This window comes from Sturnira hondurensis, unplaced genomic scaffold, assembly GCF_014824575.4.
Source record: "Sturnira hondurensis isolate 20B ecotype Veracruz unplaced genomic scaffold, ASM1482457v3 Scaffold0002840, whole genome shotgun sequence".
In the NCBI taxonomy this organism is placed as follows: domain Eukaryota; kingdom Metazoa; phylum Chordata; class Mammalia; order Chiroptera; family Phyllostomidae; genus Sturnira; species Sturnira hondurensis.
In genome coordinates this window covers 658,260-676,479 of record NW_028075471.1, presented here as the reverse complement: position 1 = coordinate 676,479, position 18,220 = coordinate 658,260, and the positions used below count along the sequence as shown (strand labels likewise).

The following is an 18,220-nucleotide window of genomic DNA, read 5'->3' as shown; positions in this document are numbered from 1 at the left end:
CGCCCTGCCAGCCAGCAGGTGGGCCCGGCATCAGAGAGCCGGCTCCTTTACTTAGTGAACAAACTTGGCCAACATCCTGGTACCCAGAAACTAGGCATTTGTACCCAACACCTGCACAGCACTTTAAGCACTGAGTGCTCTAGGGAAACCTGCTAAAATTGTAGTTTATTATATTTTCATTACCATTATAGACCCTCTCTGACTTACATAAGCTTCTGTTTCAGAAATTTCATGTGAGTATACTTTGATGTAAGTTATAAGTGCTTTTGTAAGATGATTAAGCAGGCAGATGTCTGCTCATAAGCTCAGGAGAGAGCCCATGGCGGCCAAATTAGGGTCCTGCTGTTCTCCCATTAACACTAGATTATTTTATTACCAAGAATAATTTATACATTATGAATGGCAATTTTATAGCTGACTTATGGAATATTTCACATGAAGTGGAATTTCATAAGTCTGGAGGTTAGGGGATATAAAATACCATTTTTACACCTTGTCACAGCATGAATTTGGGTGTTAAGTCAAAAGGCTTCAGTCATACCTTCATGCACATGCTAATGTCTCACAGTCCATTTCACTGGTTGGAAAATCTTACAATGACATCCTTGTATCTCCCTAAGACTTTGGGTTTTTCAGCAAGCGTTTTCACAAATATTCGTATTATTTCATCCCAACATACCTCTGAAGCAGGGAAACAGATTTCATCGACCCTAGCTCATCCAAGGAGGAAGTGAGCCCCAGACCCAACAAGTTGATTTAAACCAGGACTGGAACTACCAGGTCTGGGGATCGCCAGGCCAGTGGCAGTCCCGCTCATCCCCACTCCAGAATCTGCCTGCCCCCAAATAGGTGGCATAAAGGAATTTCATTGTCCCTGCTTGGCACAGGCTCTCTGGGCACCAGGATGGACATATAATTCTGCAGATGCCAGCCAGGCAAAGCATGGCAGCCCCTTCCCAGCCAAGTGTGGGGAGAGGCTGGGCTGGCAACATGGAGCAAGAAGCCAGCACTACACAACAGTTCTGCCCCATGCTCTACTGTCCCCACGAAGGACTCTACACAACCTGGTACACACATGACACCCACGAAGACTTACTGACGAGCTGGGACAGACCACGCGGGCAGGGCCACTGCTGCCTGCCCAGGCCCATCAGTCTGAGCATGGCTCAGACCGGAGAGGAGCCAGCAGGGGGTGGTGCTCCCCTTTCTCCAAGCCTCTCAATTTTTAAGGAGGGTTCTCAGGATGCTTCTTGAAGGAGAGAGGGTCACACCACCTGCCACATAGCTTGTTCTCTCATCAAGGGGTTCAACTGAGCACAACAAAGGAGTACTGACTCCCCCCGACCCTTGCTTGATATGCACTAAGCCCTCCTTCTCCTGGTCCTGGGCAGCTTTCAATCAGCATCACCATTTGGGGAGCTAGCTTGAGGGATGTTCCCCAGTGTCACCAGCCAGACTCGGGACAGGTGAGGACACCAGCATCAATGGCCACATGTTCTAGGCACAACTGTGGTGTTTCCATCCCGTGCCTTCACAGAACCCACCGTGGATACCAAATCACACGCCATAAACTCCATTTTACAGCTGGGAAAGCTGAGGCACAAAGCAGTCGGGTGACATGCCAAGGTCACACTGCTAGGAGTGCTAAAGTTCACATACATCATTAACTCCTAGCCCTTAGCATTTTAATAAGATCTTCTATTAAAATAATGTTTTAGCCTCAAAGCAGTAATTCTACATTTCCTCCCCCATTCTCTTTCATGGGAACAGAGTAGGGTGAAGGGGGGGAGACCACAAAATGGTCTTAGTCTTTCAAAAGAGATGTGTGCCTGAATTTCTAAAGCACACAGAGATCCTTGGGTCAGGGGGATTCTAGTCTCCTCTACGTTAGACTTAATAAAACGAAGTACATGGTAGGACACAAAGTTTGCTACTTACATTCACTTCAGTTATAGCAATATCAACGACGCTACCAACAACAATTAAGGCATCAAAAGTGTTCCATGCATCAGTGAAATAGTGCTGTTAGGGCAAGCATTCAGAAGCCACAGAAGAGATGAGGCACAACAGGAAAAAAGAAGAAAAGGACAGTGTTATCAAAGGGGAACGTTCTAGCATTGTGCCACCCGGCTACTTGAAAAAACGCCCTAAAACAAACATGTGATAGACACATCACTTTGGATGCCACTGCTGACACAGAAAATCAAAACAGTTAGACACGCCTATCTCATCCTGCCTACCGGTGACTTGGGTAATGCTGCAAAACAGTCCTCCGAAAGGTGACCTGTCTGAAAAAGGCCCAGGATAAGGCTCTCCCTGAAAGGCCTGTTTTCCGCAGCTCTCATTAGGAAATTCCTGGTTTTAGTGAAGTGCAACTGGGATCTGTGACTTGTCCAGGTGATGCCAGTGCGGGGTTGGGGGGTGGAGTGTGCACAGACAAAGGATAAGAGGCGGGCGGCCACGGCGGGCACATACTCACGTCGGCTTCGCTGAGGGCCACGTCTATAATGCTGCCGATTACGATGAGGGAGTCAAACGTATTCCAGGCGTCACTAAAATACCCCTGGACAGAGCAGGCAGGGGGCAGACATTTATGAGCATGTATGAATGAAACGCCACATGGACCATATGGGGACGCATCCAGGCCCCAGAGCACCCATGGCAACCAGATGGGGCAGGAAAGCCAAAGGGAGGCAACAATACTGTCCACTGGTGGAAAGGGACACAGAGGATGGTGTGCACCTGCATGTGTTGGAGAGGTTGCCCACACACACATACACACACACACGCACACACGCAGTGCATACTTGTGGCCCTGAGCAGCACCAAGCCCAGCAGAATCTCTGCAGGACAGAGGCAGGCCCCTGGCAACTCTGCTCTGATACCCAGGGTAACAAGCCCAAACCCTCACATGCTGAAGAAGAAAAAGCTGCTCTGACTCCTTCCAGAGACCCCAGTCACCCCATTTCCTTCTCTTCCCCACTTAAAGAGCACGGTGACCAGGCATTCCCCATACTCATTTCTGTGCCTTTAAAACAAACCAGTAACCCTTTCCCCTCCTCTCCAGTCCAACGAAAATTACCAAGGGTGTGCCTGAGACAAGTCCCTGGGCTCTCACCGCTCTCTAACAGGGATGTAGACATGTGTGGCAATGGCTGATGGGGAGACAGGCACAGTGACACACATAGGTCCAAGGCACCGAGTCGTGGCAGGGAAGCTCACTCTGGGTTACGTGGATGGGGGCCCGTGGGGAAGCCACGGCGAGTCTTACAGAGGAAAAGAGCACAGAAGGACGACAAGGATGCTCAGGGGCTCTCCTTGTCACAGAGGGAAGCCCCAGGTCACCAGCAGGTTCCTCCTAGCACCCAACGCTCTCTTCCTCCCTATTCACCCTCCAGGCTAAGAGGACTTCTTCCCCTTCATCACAACCACTACCAGGTTCTTCCCCACCTCCCGATGCCTCCCCACCCCAACTCTGCCCATATGCACTTCCTTCTTCAAGGTCATATCAAATGCCACCTCCCTGAGGGGACCTTTTCAGATCCTTCTGTCTCCTACCCCCATCATGGTGACTCTGCATCTCTCATATCTTGATCACTGAATCTGGGGTCTTTGCAAGTCCATCACCCTAAGGAGGATGACTATACTAATGACTGTCACCTCCTCCACTAACCCTGACATCCCTGGACCCAGTTAGTGCCTGACCTTTTGCAATGTCTATTCCTATAGATTACTCAGCCCATTGCTTCCCCCCCACCCCAGGTCCTCATATCTTGCAACAATTCTGAAGGCACAACATCCCCATGAGCGTGACTTACAAATCCATATACATGTGCCATGCATTTTACTTCTTCTTCTGGGTTTAAGGCAGTAGGTGTTAAATTCATGCCTGTTGTCTCCGGGAAGGCTGACCCCAGAAAGGGGTCACCCCCAGGAAGGCTGAGATTGGAGAGGGTGGTGGGCAGCACTGCACACAGAGGCCAATGACCTGTCGCAAGGCCAGTGACCCTGTCTATAAATCCCACTGCATCCTTTTAGAAAGTCAGAACATGTTTTGGAAATAAAAATTTAGATATGAATGATATAAAAATGGGTCCCAGTGTGCTCACCACTGGGCTGTTCACCACTGATTAGATTTGGTGCTGGATCAAGAAAACTAGAACAGAAGACACTTTGAAGTGTCAGGTCTCACGACCTTGTGATCAAGTGCAGGCCCAGAGGACGTCACTGCAGAACCCCAGCCTTTTATGACACAGCAGAAAATGTGGACATGTTGGCCGTCCTAATAGCTGGAGTTGGCAGGTTTAGTCTAGCTACTGTTAATCACTCCAGGTGCATGTATAGGGGAGCTATGACACTGACTGATGGTTTGGCTTTTTACAAAATTTTGTTTTAAATGTAAGATTTTCCCACCCAACTGCCATGACTTCTGCCCCAGGCTTCAGCTCTCTCCTTCCTTCCTACGATGATAGTGCCTCAGTCACATGTTATCCTCAGCAACCGCCACCCTCCCAGACCCCAATCTCGGTGAGTAAACAGAAGTTCACCAGCCCAACTCTGTGGATCCAAGTCTAATGGGAAGGTCTCCTTAAGAAATACCACATCCTATATCTTAGCTTTTCTTCTCACAGTACATGATTCTTGGCCAGCAAAACAGGAAAGATGGGCCACTCTGAGGACCAGACTAGTGCTGCTAACATGCCAGTCATGCTGGGCAGAGAGGAGACGAAGAGCTTGCACCAGGACATGAAGGAACACACTGCTTCCTTCACAAAGGAAGTCTCCAAACCAACAAGTCAGCAAGATCAGAGGGCAAACTGAGAGCTGCTGTGGGTGCCCCAGGTTGTAAGGATACAGGTTCTCTTTGGAATGATGCACACTGTTGTGAATGGTAACAGACAGTCGGCTGACTAGCAGCCTTGGCAGATTGCTCTGAGGGGCAGGGCCTGCCTTTTCCTTCATGGTCTTAACAGCAACTCAAAAGCTCGAGCGAGTTGGGTGGTCCTTCCCCTCTCCTCTAGAGAGAAATGGGTGCCTCAGTAACATCCTTAGTCATCAGTAACAGCTGGGTCTCCAGTGTCCACACAGAACAGAAGACCAAGCATTCCTCCTCCTCTCCTGTCCCACCCAGGGACAGCCCCTGGCCATGCTGCCCTGTGTGCTCTGCTTCGCCCATTACAGTCTGTCATTACCTGAGGCCAAATCCACTACCTGTGCGCTGGGTGCCAGTCCCTGTCACCTACTTTGGACTTTTGCCACCTACTCTGGACTTCTGTCTCTCTGCCCAGGACTATCAGTATTAACCTTTGGACCATTTCTATCAGCCAATAAACTATTGTCCAGTGGGTCATGTGGCTCAAAATGCTGCATAAAGTCACTTTAAATCAACGTGACAGGGGCTTGACATTTGGGATCCTGGAACTTTTTGGCAATGTCATCAACTCTCTCTCCAGGGGATCCCTCATACTCACAAAGCCCCAGAGGCTGACACCCCTAACCCAGGTGACAGGAGGCTCAAGTTGGGGTAGGGAGCTGGAATCACAGGATCTGACCAGGTGACTCTGCTAGGTCCGGGGGTAGGGGGGCAGAAGATGCTAGCCTGCCCTTTCTTCCCGTATCCTGTTTCCCTACTTAGTAGCCTCCTTTCTAATAAAATTTCTGTCAAGTGAACACAACTCAGTCCCCCACCCCTTTCCCACCAAATTCTGGTGTCACCAGAAAATTAGACACTGTCTTCCAACCGAGGGCCCAGCACCATCTCTTTTGGACATTGACAACAAATTCTCCTGCAGCTGACTTCTGAGGCTGGGGTCCCTCAAGCGGAACCAGGAGTCCTTACCAGTCCAGCCAGGGTTGGCTTTTATATTATTTTTTATCCAGCTCTATCTGCTTGAAAAGATGAAGCAAATCCCCCACTTGCAATAATATCTACTACCTGGAAACAATTCTGACTCCAGAAATTTAAAATCATAAACCAACTAAAGTGTGTCTTGGGGCAAGGTAGCTGCATGGTTTGCAATAATTCTATTCTGATTGTGTGTTAACATCTGTCTCCTGCCCAAACATGGGGTCATGGAAGCAGAGCCTGGACCTCCAGCCAGGATGCAGCAAAGACTTGGCACATGTGGTAGAGAATGTTTGTGGAATGGCTACACATGAGAAACAGAAAAGCAGCCCAAGCCCAGGGTCGCATCTGCAGATATGAAGAAGCCTTTTACAAAGGCTTTTGCTGTTGACCATGGCAGCCAGAGCACTCACCAGTTTCTGCCAGGGCAGGAGCTGACTTAAGGTATGACCCATAGCACCCACTTTTCATAGAAACTGTAGCTGGCAGCTTTCTAACTAGCATAAGCCTTTCCAAAGGTCATGTGAATGTTTATAGGAAAACATATTCACTTTTGGCCACTCTAGTCTGCCCCAAATCCCGTGACAGAAAACCAGGTACACCTCTTATGCCAAGACGGTATTCCTAAGGGCTCATGCATTTATTCCTTTCTTCATTCCCCAATCTTTACTGAGTAACCAGCGTGTAGCAGGCATCGTGTAAGGCAAAGGAGATCCAGCCTACAACATCAGCTAGTGGAAAGAGAGACCTGAAGTAGCAATGATGATGCTAATGTACCGTAAGCATCTAGCAACACAAAGAGCTGATTCTGTCTGGGCTGGTGGGGATGGTGTCACAGAGGAGCCACTGTTCCAGACAGGCCTTAATGGATAACAGCCAGACACATGTGCCAGGGAAAGGTCTTTCACGTTAACAGTTGGGGATGAGGTGGGGGAAAAAAGACAGAGAGTGAGTGGCTGGAAATGAGGCAGAAACATAAATGGGCCAAGGTTTTAGTGGATGACTTTGAAACTAGACTAAGAAAAGTATGTTTCTCGTGCCAAAGTTGGCCAGTGGCAGAACTGCACGGGAAGAGCAGCACAGTCAGCTCCGGGTTCACGCAGGGGGATGTAGAAGATGCACAGAGCGGGGCTGAGGCAGGGAGACGACTTAGCAGTCAGGGCAACTCAGAAGGGAGGAGGGCAGCAGAGATTTGCAATGATGTGGAGGTGGCCACTGAAGGCCTGGGCAGGTACCCATTCCACCAGGTGAGAAGGGGACCGGGAGAGTTCTGAGAAAACCCAACATTAAGAAGCAGGCTGAGCCCATGAAGAAATCTGACATAAAGTTCTACTTAAGGAGAGGGGGAACTGGACTGTTATTTGGCATTAAAATCAATCATTTGCCTTACATGTGATCACTGAACTGAAAAGACAGTATCAGATGTTCTTTCCAGGAGATGGACAATGTCCTCTAGGAAGATTGCTAAGGTTTTCTTGTTAAGCCTGACCCTGCCAGGGGCCCTGGGGCTGCTGCCCCTGGAGGCTGGTGGACCCAGATGACCCAGCGACCACTGGGCACACATGTGGACTGCACTAAAACTCTTCTTTCCCCAAGCCTAACTACTCTTTTCTCTTACCAAGTACAAGTGGCTGAGTGTGTAAATTAGCCATTTTTGAAGTAGAAGCAAGATCAAAATACTTTATGGCCTAAGACTTGGGAATAAAGTGTGGCTCTCTGGGGAAAAGCCCACAACCAAGGCAGGCAACCTGGCTCAAACACATGCTGGACCAAACACTGGGTGGGTGGCATCTAGAAGCACAAAGAGGAAGCCTTGGGAAAATTAGAAGTGTTCTTCCTCCTTGCAGAAGTCAGCCCTCTGGAAAAGACCCCTCTTCCTCATCTCCCTCCTTGGAACAACAGAATTCACCAGAGAATTCTGGTGGCTTCCCCAGGGAGCACTGGAGGGAAAGGCCAGGGGAGTGGGGCTGTCTCTTACCTAAACGATGGCCCACTTTCCCAAACCCTAGGGCCGCACAGCCAACTCCAGGTTGAAAGCACAACCGAGAGTGCATGAGGTCAATGCCTGACAAGCGGGTTTCCCTTGGGAGCTGATACAGCATACTAAACAGCCTGCTTGCCTCGCCCTAACCTTGGGTCTCCGATTTCTCACCACTTTGCACTCTTACCTCACCCAGTGAGGTTAAGCACCCAGGGAGCCTGCCTCCCTCAACTGGCAAGCTCCCAGCTGACCTCAGCCCTTCCTGCTTATGGAGGCTGGGTGACCTCACCTCGTGGGTCCTGGGACTGTGTCCCTCTAAATGTGCTCCATCTCAGGAGGCCCCATTTTTGGGGTCAGTCTCCTGAATATAAAGGTCCCCGGGGCCAGGTCTTTAACTCTTCTTCCTGCAACACCTCACCTACCAAGAACGTAGGAATTCACTTCACCTCACCTACCAGGAACTCACTTTCTGTGTTTCAATTATAAAACGCCTGTGACCCAGGCCCTCCTGACAGGTATGTTCTCCTAGACAGGAGTTCTCCTAAAGGTAGGGCCCTCACTATGGCAACTGCTGCCTCAAGGGACCCTGCTACAAAGCTCCTCAAAGGAAACAAAGACTTTCCTGAGATGGGACTGATGGGCCAGGCTTCCCAAACCTCCGTCCCACATGGCCACCTCCTCAACGATTCGATTCTTCCCTCTGCAATCTCCACCACATGGTCCCTCAGCCCAACTGCCCCTCTGACTGGGACAGGGAGGGCTCTCCCTGACCTGTCCGGAAAGCCTGCTCCCTGGACTGGTGTCAACAATAAAGAAAAGACAGAGGTAAGTCAGGGGCTGCTTTGAGCAGAGCGTCACATCTGTCTTGCTGAAGTGACTCTCCTGCTCTGCAGGCACAAAAGCAGCATAAACTCCTCCCCCTGGCTGTGGTGAGCACAGGGACAGAGCTCCCCAAGCACTGAGATGCTGCTATCGCTGTGATAAAACTTCTCAATTGTAATCTGAGGTTCTCTTATGCTATGCAAATATCTTGCTAAGTAAAACTACAAGCAGAACAATTTCTGGCAGAAATTACTCATTATAAAACTCTGGTTGATCAGTACTGATTACAAATTTTCACTTGGTGCCTCCCGTCTGTTCACAGGCCACTGAACTCCCTTCTCAGGTTTGGGGTCAGCAGTTTACTGGGCAGAGCAGTGCGCAACAAGCCATGGATGCAATGGCCTGCAGCAGGGCATGTGCTTGTGCTCACACACACGTGCACACATGCATGCTCACACACACTCTCTCACACTCACACACATTCTCTTACACACATGCCATGGGCAAGTGGCCCTTCTCTTCAGGCTAGAACAAACAAGCTTTTAAAACTTCAGAGCTTAATCACCAGGCAAGGGAAGACATGGCAAAAGGGTCTAAGAAATGCTCCATAGGTCGGTTCTGTGTTGCATTTTGCAAGTACTTTTGATGTTTACTTTGCAAACTTTTCCACCAGTTCAAACAAATAGTATTTGAAAAAGTAAAAGTGAGAGGGAAGCAAACCACAATCTCCAAAGGAAATTAAGATGAATTTGGAAAAGGAGGCAATGTTTATATGTATAGATATGGACAAGTCACAGTAAATAACACCTGACCATGCATAAAAGTGCCAAATGTGACCCCACTGCAATCACCCCAACTGGTCACTTACAAGTGTCCTTTCTTTTGGGTCCACAAAGAGCTGATAAAGATTGCATAGAAATTAATTCAAATTAAAGAAAGGAACAGTTCTGAATTAGAATTCCATATAAATAGGGAACATGTGAAATCATCATTTCATAATCCGCATCTTAAATTACAGATACCTTACACACAGATGAACCAATAACTGGGTCAATGAACTTGTCATTCTCTAACTCTGGCAGTTTGGGGCTTTGCTAGAAAAGAAACTGAGGGTTAAGTGTCCCACAGCTCAGCCAGGATTTGCTCCTCTGTCAAGGTCTTTAGAACAAGGGAACATCGTTAGTTGAAGATGATGGTGCGGCGGGGGCGGGGTGGGGGGCGGTGGTCAGCATGACACTACTACCTGCCAAGCACTCCTCTAAGCACGGCACATCTAGTAATCCTTCACTCCTCACAAGCACCCTACAAAATAGGACTATTATGCCTTCATTTTATGGATGAGGAAACTGAGGCTCAGAGCAGCAAAGGAACTTGTTTGATGAGCTGGTGGAGGGCAGGGATTTGAATCCAGAACCACCCATGCTCCTCAACACTGTCCTATTGGCCTCATATGCAGACACTGACAGCTGTGGAATGGACTCGCTCCCTCCCGAAGGAGACACAACGTGCCGAGTCGTCCCATGCAGTTTAATGCATGTCTTGTCCTGTTTTGTTCCAAAGTGAAAAATTTCTAGGTTAAATAAACAAAAAGTGGCATGGCTGTGAGGGGTCTGCAGCTGGCAGAACTTTCCATTAAAGGTGAAAAAGATGCTGTAGACCAAGGACAAGCGACACCAAAGCCTTTATTCTAGAAATCTAAAAATAAAACCACAGCCAAATTCTTTCTGATGGGTTATGTTAAAATAGTTTCTCCAAGGCTCCAGTAATGAAGTAAGTCTCCCTGAGGCAGCTGGATTCACGCTATTCTGGAGAAGAAAACCGGGTTTACCGATATGTGCTATTCTAGAAACAGAACATCAGGTTTAAAACAATCTCCACTCTACCAATTCCCAATTCTCTCCTCCCTTCTCCTTTTTCTTAGAATTGTTTTTATGAGGTTTCATTTCTGTAGATTTATTTTCCCGTATGTATACAGATGCCCTAATCAGATTTTAATGTTCTCAGGTGATAACCCAGTTAGCGGCCAGAACAATTCAGCACAACTCAGTAACACAAGACTAACAGGAAGCGGGTGTTTCTCGGGGGTGGTTCGGCAATGGCCTCTGAAAAGCGGTTTCTGCGACTCACCTTAGGTTTAAACGCAACGACTTTCAAAACCATCTCAACAGTGAACACCCCAGTGAAGACCATGTTGAGAATGTCCATGGCATCATTGAACATCTTGGACTGCTCGTAGTGCTGTGGAGGAGAGCAGAGGCACGCTCTCAGAGGCTCCTTCTCGACTCACCTCTGCTCTGCAGGTGCCCATCCCCCATGTGGCCACAGAGGCCACCTGCCCGGCACAGCACCCTCTCTCAGGGTCTCTGCTAGCACTGCGAAGTCACCAGCCCTCCCCATGAAGTGCATGGGGTCCTCGAGAAGATGAGGATGACTGCATGATAAAGGGGAAAGAAACCAACGTCTTCTGCCCTGGATAAGAGGAACCCATGCCTCCTTCTAGCAGGGTTTATACTTGGGGCCATGACCCAAGCACAATGCAGAACCCACTGAAATGTCTATGAATAAAGGTAGGATTTGGTTAGGGATAAACTTGACACCATTTACTTTTACTTTTATGGTCTTTCGAACCATGTGCCAGACAGCAGTGGGAGTGGGTTGGCTTAGGTTCTTAAAGTCAGTATGAAAACTGAATCTAGACCTTGGTCTTTGCTTCTTGTCCTCTTGTAACCAGACAATGAAACAGATGGAAAGGCCAACTGTTAATTCTATTCATTACAGTGATAATAAGAAATATGCAGAACTATATTAGAAGTAACAGTGTTAATACACTGTAATCCAGTTTGGCCAACTGAAGTGAGTTGTACTCCTTGCTCCCAATGTGAGGAGGGAACAGCTGTAACACAGGTCGAACTCCAATACTCCGTGAGCGGGAAGATTCCCTGGTGCCACATGGAGAGCTCCTTGAGGACGGGAATGTGACTTACATGTCGTTTTCAACAATGGGTGCTTACTCTGTGACAGGCCCAGAGCAAAATGCCTGACACCAGTGATCTAGCACAAACTTTATATCTGAGGTAGGTATGATAGATTTCCCATTTCACCAATAAAGAAAGGCTCAGGGGATTTAAACAACTTTTCCAAGGTTGTCCACTGGTGAGGAGTCAAGTCAGGACTGGGACCCCTGTCTGTCTAGCTGCACTCAGACAGGACTTCAGTCTACCACTCCTGGTCCTAGGGGGCCCCAGTAATGTTACCTACAGTCACACTGTATAGACAGTGTGACTGTCTTACTAAGACAAAAGAGCGATCTTAAACTTCTACAGCGATGACTGTTAGCTAAGAATGCAACCCTGACCAAACTATAGCCCCAACTCATCAGAAAATCAAACTCACCCTCTGGTGAGGGACTGGCCTCCCACCCTCAAAATCTGGACCATAGGACTGCGCAGAAGGGGCAGAAATGACCCCCATCTCCACGTGTCTTCATTTTTACCTGCATAGCCAAGCAGAGTGTGTTGAGCATGATGAGGACAAACATCACGTACTCGAAAGGCGAGGAGTTCACCACGTACCAGAACTTGTACTGGTAGGGGTTTTTGGGGATGTATCTCCGCAAGGGACGTGCTTTCAAGGCGTATTCAACACACTGACGCTGCAAGGGCAGAAAAGAGCAAAGAGGGGACCTGAGCATGTCTACGGGAGGAGGGCACAGCTCCGACCTGCTCTGAAAGAGCAGGTGCAAGCCCTCCTTGGGAAGGAGGTCCCTCCTTGGGAAGGACCAAGGGGAACACTACAAGGCAACCCCCACAGGCACCACTTTGCGTCAGGGACAGAGGGCCCTGAGCTCCATCACCTCTTCTGATCCTCACAGCAACTTGGGAGTGGCCAGGTGCCCCACTCTGCTTCCACTTTACTTATTACAAAACGGAGTCCAGAGCCGTGAACTGCCCACCTGAGGTTGCAGGGTGCATGGGCAGAGCCGTGAGGCCTTGTCCCAATTCTTATTCCTGCCATTCCTCTATGCCAGTGGATCACGTCTGTAGTTCTCCTGCCCCTGCTGTCCTCCAGGGAAGGAACCCATGTTGAGAGGCATAGAAATTCTCAAGAACCAGAGGGGCTGGGTTCACTGCCTGAGACTGCAGCCCCAAGGCTGCCCCCAGGAGAGATGCGCCCAAATCACCTCTCAGGGCCCAGAGTGTGTTATTTCTGCACCTAATGGTGAGTGAGCTATGGGTCCATCTGGGAGCTCTTGTGGCTCAGGAACTTGCCATGTCCTCAGACTTATGGGTCACTAATGATGGCCAGAGCACGACTGTCCCCACTTTCTCTGGGGCTAAGACTGGTCCGCTCTTTGCAGCAAGCCCAGAGGGAGCCTCCAGCCCTGAGAGCTCAGCAGCAGGCCCTGCCTGCACCTCAGCCTAGACCTACTCCCATTCTTCTGCTTGGACTCTGGGTTCTGACTTCAGATGGGCTCCCTCTGTCTAGGACCTGGCCCTGCTATGACCTCACATATTGACTCCAGAGAGCCCCCCACCCCCCACCCCCGCCTTGAGTCTGCTATGGGCCTCGAGTGGTGATTTCAGCTCTGGTGCTGTCCCCGGCTGGCCTGGTCCTTGCCCTAACACTCTTCTCCCTTGGTGGGGATGGAGATCTGGGCCCGGCCTCCCTCTGACTGTCACTGATGGAATCTGCAGAGACATCCTGACAACTCAAAGCAACATCTTCCTACAAAATAAGCCAGCACTGTCCTCGTGTTTCCCCCAATGCGCATGGCTACCGCCCAAGACAGACTGCCTCACCACAGCCACTTCCCGCAGGAAGCCTAGGCTGGCAGATTATTCTTGCTCCTCCGTCATCATCAAACCGAGATACTGCTGATAGAGGGCCTGGGGGAAACTCTCAGAGTAGAATCTTCATCTCACAATCTTTTAATGCTGGTCCTGTTCTACCTGCACTTGTTCTGTGGCTGTGAGTGCATCCCAGAACCTTTAAAAGCAACTCCGGAACACCCACAATTTAGAGATAAAGAAGCAAACCCAGAGAGGATTGGGGATGCACTCACAGCCACAGAGCAAGTGCAGGTAGAACAGGACCAGAGCACAGGTTACTTGGCTCCCTCGCGCCATCGCACAATCAGAGCCAAGGCCCCTGATTCTATTAGTTCAGTTAAAACAAGGTGTGAGGTAGAGAGAGATTGCTGTCACTGCAGTCTTGGTCCCAGGTCTAAAGTTAGTGACTTTTCCTGTGGTGTGAGAGTGTACTTCCTCCTAAGTCAAAGGTTCTCAACCAGGGACATTTGGCATCATCTGGAGATGTTTTTGGTTGTCACCAAAAACAGGGTTCGGGGCTGGGTGCAGGTGACTGCCACTGGAATCTAGTGATTAGAGGCCAGGGATGCTGCTAAACATCCCTCAAAGCACAACAAGAAGTGTCTGTCTGGAATGTCAATAGTGCTGAGGTTGAGAAGATAAAAAACTGTCATTAAGAACTCTGGAAGCGTCTCTGGGTGCTTTCTGGCCCCTAGCCATACCACCCTACAAGATTCTGAGCTGTCACTGGTGGGTCATGACCACAGAAGGTGGCCCAAGCACCTCTCTGTAGTCTCACCCACACATCTGGGGGTGGATTCCACAATTGCAAAGACAAATCTGTTATCTGGGAACCTAACTTTCAGCAGTAATGACTCAGACTGGCTGTGGGTGTGCTCTGAAGGGGGCCCAAGCCCCAGGGACAGACACTGGTGGCACTTTTCTTTGTACATGGGGAAACCATTAAAGGAGAAGCAATTCCGCTCCTGCTCGGGGGATGGAAGCCCAAACAGCATGTGACTTTAACCTGATTTTTGTCCAGCTCACAGTTCTTATACTCTTTTTCTCCCTGCTCCTGGAATGTGACAATGACGAAACCCACGAAGATGTTCATCATGAAGAAAGCAACAATGATGATGTAGATGATGAAGAAGATGGAGATCTCTACACGGTAGTTGTAGATCGGGCCAACATTCTCTCCGTTCGAGTCAATGGCTTTGTACAGCAACCTGGAGAACAGAAGGACCAAGTGAGCACCGCCAGCCCCACTCAGCCCAGGTAGCCCAGGCCCAGGTGTGTCCCTCTTCTGAATGCCACCACGGGCACTGACTGTCAGTTCTGTCACAGGAGCCCCCTTCCCTCGGCCCCTAGACATAGGCAGGGGTCTGAGGCACCCTCCCTAGGGTGAGGCCCAGTCAGCCCAGCACCTGGGTGGGGAGTACCTAGGACACGTGTGTGATTGATGTTTTGAGGACTAAAAAATGAAAGATTTCACAAATATTCAGTAAGGCTCCTTCCTATTCACAGACAGAAGACAGGAAGAACATTTCATGTAGACACTTTCTGAATTGAAAACCATACAGACTGACAAAGACAAGAGCAAGCAACCATGAATTTACAAAGAACTCAGGGAGGTTCCCCAAGCTGAAACACACACTAAACTAAGTGTAGGCCTAGCAGAATGCAACAGAGGAAAGAAAGGAAATTACTATCACTCCCCCCACACGTGGAATTCAGCCCCATTCTGATGCAGATTCAACACTTCCACAGCACCCAGCCCCTGGGTGCCCTGGGCTACACACCTCACATCCATCTGGACAGGTGAACATTACTGTCACCCCCATATTATGGAAGCTCAGAGAGGGATCTAAGTGCCCAATGTCAACTCCTCAAGGGGCAGAGCCCAGCTCCTCTGAGCCCCAAGTTGCAAACTTGTTCATTTCCCTTCATCTGCCGCCCTGATTTGCTAAAGGACAGTGTTCAAAACCTAAGATCCAAAACCTGTGTAGAACTTCCGCCAAGATGGAGGCATAGGTGGAAACACTGTGCCTTCTCCCACAACCAAGTTTGGATACAACAAAAGTTTTGGAGAACTAAGACACACCCAGAGACCAGAAAACTGAATTATACAGAAGTCCGACAGCTACAAACCATTCAACGGGGATGGTAAGAGAGGCAGAGCCAGCAGCAGAGCAGGGTTGGGAAGGACAGACCTAGGAGCGCAGGCAGCCCGGACCTAGTCGGGGTGCGGGGTAGACTGACCAAGGTCGCACATTCGCGCGCAGTGAGACGGACCACGCAGGCCCCAGGGGGCGAACCCAGTGGTGGAGGGCTGACAGCGGTGGCACACTCGTGTGCAGTGGAGCGGGGCGCATGGCCCTGGTGACGGTGGTGGCTGCAGTGCTGGTGGGGGTTGCGGAGGCGGGCACCGGAGGGAAGCCATTGTCCCTCTTTGACCCCGCCCCCACATACAACGTCACAACCCAGCGACTGAGTTGCCCTGCTCTGGTGAAAACCTAGGGCTCCGATCCTGCTACTTAACAGGCACGAACAGCCCAAAAGATGGCACAAGAGGAACTCAAAGTCCCAGAGCCAATAACTCTAAGTGACCAACAGATTGCCAGCCTCTCAGAAGCCCAATTTAAAACACTGTTTATCAGGATGCTCACAGAATTGGTAGATTACAGCCACAAATTAGAGGAACATATGAAGGCTAAACTAATTGAAATGAAGGGAGATGTCCAGGAAACCAATAGCGATGGAAAGGAAAATAGGACTCAAATCAAGGGAGTGGACCAGAAGGAAGAACAAAACATCCAACCAGAAAATAGTAAAGAAACAAGAATTCAAAAAAATGAGGAGAGGCTTAGGAACCTCTAGGACATCTTTAAATGTTCCAACATCCGAATTATAGGGGTACCAGAAGGGGGAAAGAAACAGCCACGAGTGGAAAACTTATTTGAACAAATAATAAAGGAGAACTTCCCCAGTCTGGCAAAGGAAATAGACTTCCAGGAAATCCAGGAAGCTCAGAGAGTCCCAAAGAAGTTGGACCCAAGAAGGAACACACCAAGGCACATCATAATTACATTAGCCAAGACTAAAATGAAGGAGAGAATCCTAGAAGCAGCAAGAGATAAGGGGACAGTCACCTACAAAGGAGTACCCATCAGACTGTCAGCGGATTTCTCAAAAGAGACCTTACAGGCAAGAAGGGGCTGGAAAGAAGTATTCCAAGTCATGAAATCCAAAGACCTACAGCCAAGATTGCTTTATCCAGCAAAACTTTCATTTAGAATGGAAGGACAGATAAAGTACTTCTCAGATAAGGTCAAGTTCAAGGAGTTCATCATCACCAAGCCCTTATTATATGAAATGCTAAAGGGACTTATATAAGAAAGAGATGATGAAAAATATGAACAGTGAAAGGACAGCAAACACACAGTTATTAACAACCACACCTAAAACAAAAGCAAACCAAGAGGACAGCTAGATCAGGAGTGGAACCATAGAAATGAAGAACACATGGAGGGTTAGAAACAGGGGGGTGGGAGGAGGAGAAGGGGGGAGAAGGCACAGAAAATAGCATAGATGGTAGGTAGAAAATAGATAGTGGGGAGGGCAAGAATAGCGGGGGAAATATAGAATCTAAAGAAGTTGAGACACATGGTTATAAACTAAGGGGGGAGAAGGGTGGGGGAGGGAGTGTGCGGGTGGAGGGGAATGAAGGGGGGAATAGAACAACTGTAATGGTATAATCAATAAACTATATTTAAAAAAAAAACAAAACCTGTGTAGAGTAAAAGATCTTACTCCATGCCTCTTCTCTCCATAGGACTAGTTCCCTAATGAACAAGCCCCACCCAGCCATCCTTCACCCTGCAGGCACTTCTATAAAGATCTCTGACTCTCTCATGCATCCAGAGGGTCTGCCAGCCTGAGCGGGTCAGCCTGTCCACCAGGTGCAGCTCCTCTAGGCACAGGAACTTGACATTCAGGACTCAATCTACATATCTGTGTTCCACTGGCAGGAAGCAGAGGTGGGATAGGGTGCCAGAGAGTACTGAGTACACAAGAGATCCTCCTTTTGTACCCCCCCTCCTTCCTTCTGTTTTTCTTACTCTGCCCATCAAAATCCTAGCCATTCTTCAGGACCCTATTCTGCACATCTCTGACACACCAGACCTTCCTACCTAGTTTGTTCACCTGACAAAGCTCTAATTGAATTGGGGCTTTGAAGGGAGGAACTTTGGTGGAGACCACTTCCACGGTGCCTAACGGGGCAGGTTACATGGAACTGGTATCAAAAGCACACTTTACAAATGAGCGAGTTCCTCAGTGAAAGACACAGCACAATGGCTGGCTGTTCTCCATGCCTAGCACATATAGAAATGAATGAATGGATGGTTTGGTACCCAGCCAAGACTCTCTTTAGTGTAACTACAGCTTTGCTGACATGGCTACCAACAGGAGTTGGCATAACAGATGCCTCTAAGGACCCCCCATTCCCATCCAGAGATGCTCCCCAGAAGCTGGCGGAGATAAACCCCCAGCCTGGGATCTATGGCCCCTGCTTCCCCAACCTGAGAGTCCTGTCAGCTAGCCACAAAGACTAATCCTTTGCCTACTCGGACAGAGGGGCCCTGTGGGCCAAGAAGGGATTGACTGAAGTGGCCCAAGGTTTCAAAGTCATGGGGAAAGGCTGTGCCTGTGGAGGAAAGCAGCAGGACTCCCTCCAGAAGGGACAGATCAGCCTAGAGGGCC

General features: G+C 49.2%; 1 protein-coding gene across 8 annotated transcripts in view; it reads right to left on the bottom strand.

The window, feature by feature from the left end:
- The window catches only part of CACNA1D (calcium voltage-gated channel subunit alpha1 D), a 315,854-nt gene that overhangs the window by 46,049 nt on the left and 251,585 nt on the right, over positions 1 to 18,220 (bottom strand). For all 8 annotated transcript variants that reach the window (XM_037040687.1, XM_037040680.1, XM_037040683.1 and 5 more), the window contains 4 exons: positions 14,484 to 14,685; positions 12,142 to 12,300; positions 10,776 to 10,886; positions 2,480 to 2,563 (listed from right to left, as the gene is read on the bottom strand). In XM_037040687.1, the coding sequence (XP_036896582.1) occupies positions 2,480 to 2,563; positions 10,776 to 10,886; positions 12,142 to 12,300; positions 14,484 to 14,685 (556 nt within the window). The remainder of the gene's footprint in view (positions 1 to 2,479; positions 2,564 to 10,775; positions 10,887 to 12,141; positions 12,301 to 14,483; positions 14,686 to 18,220) is intronic.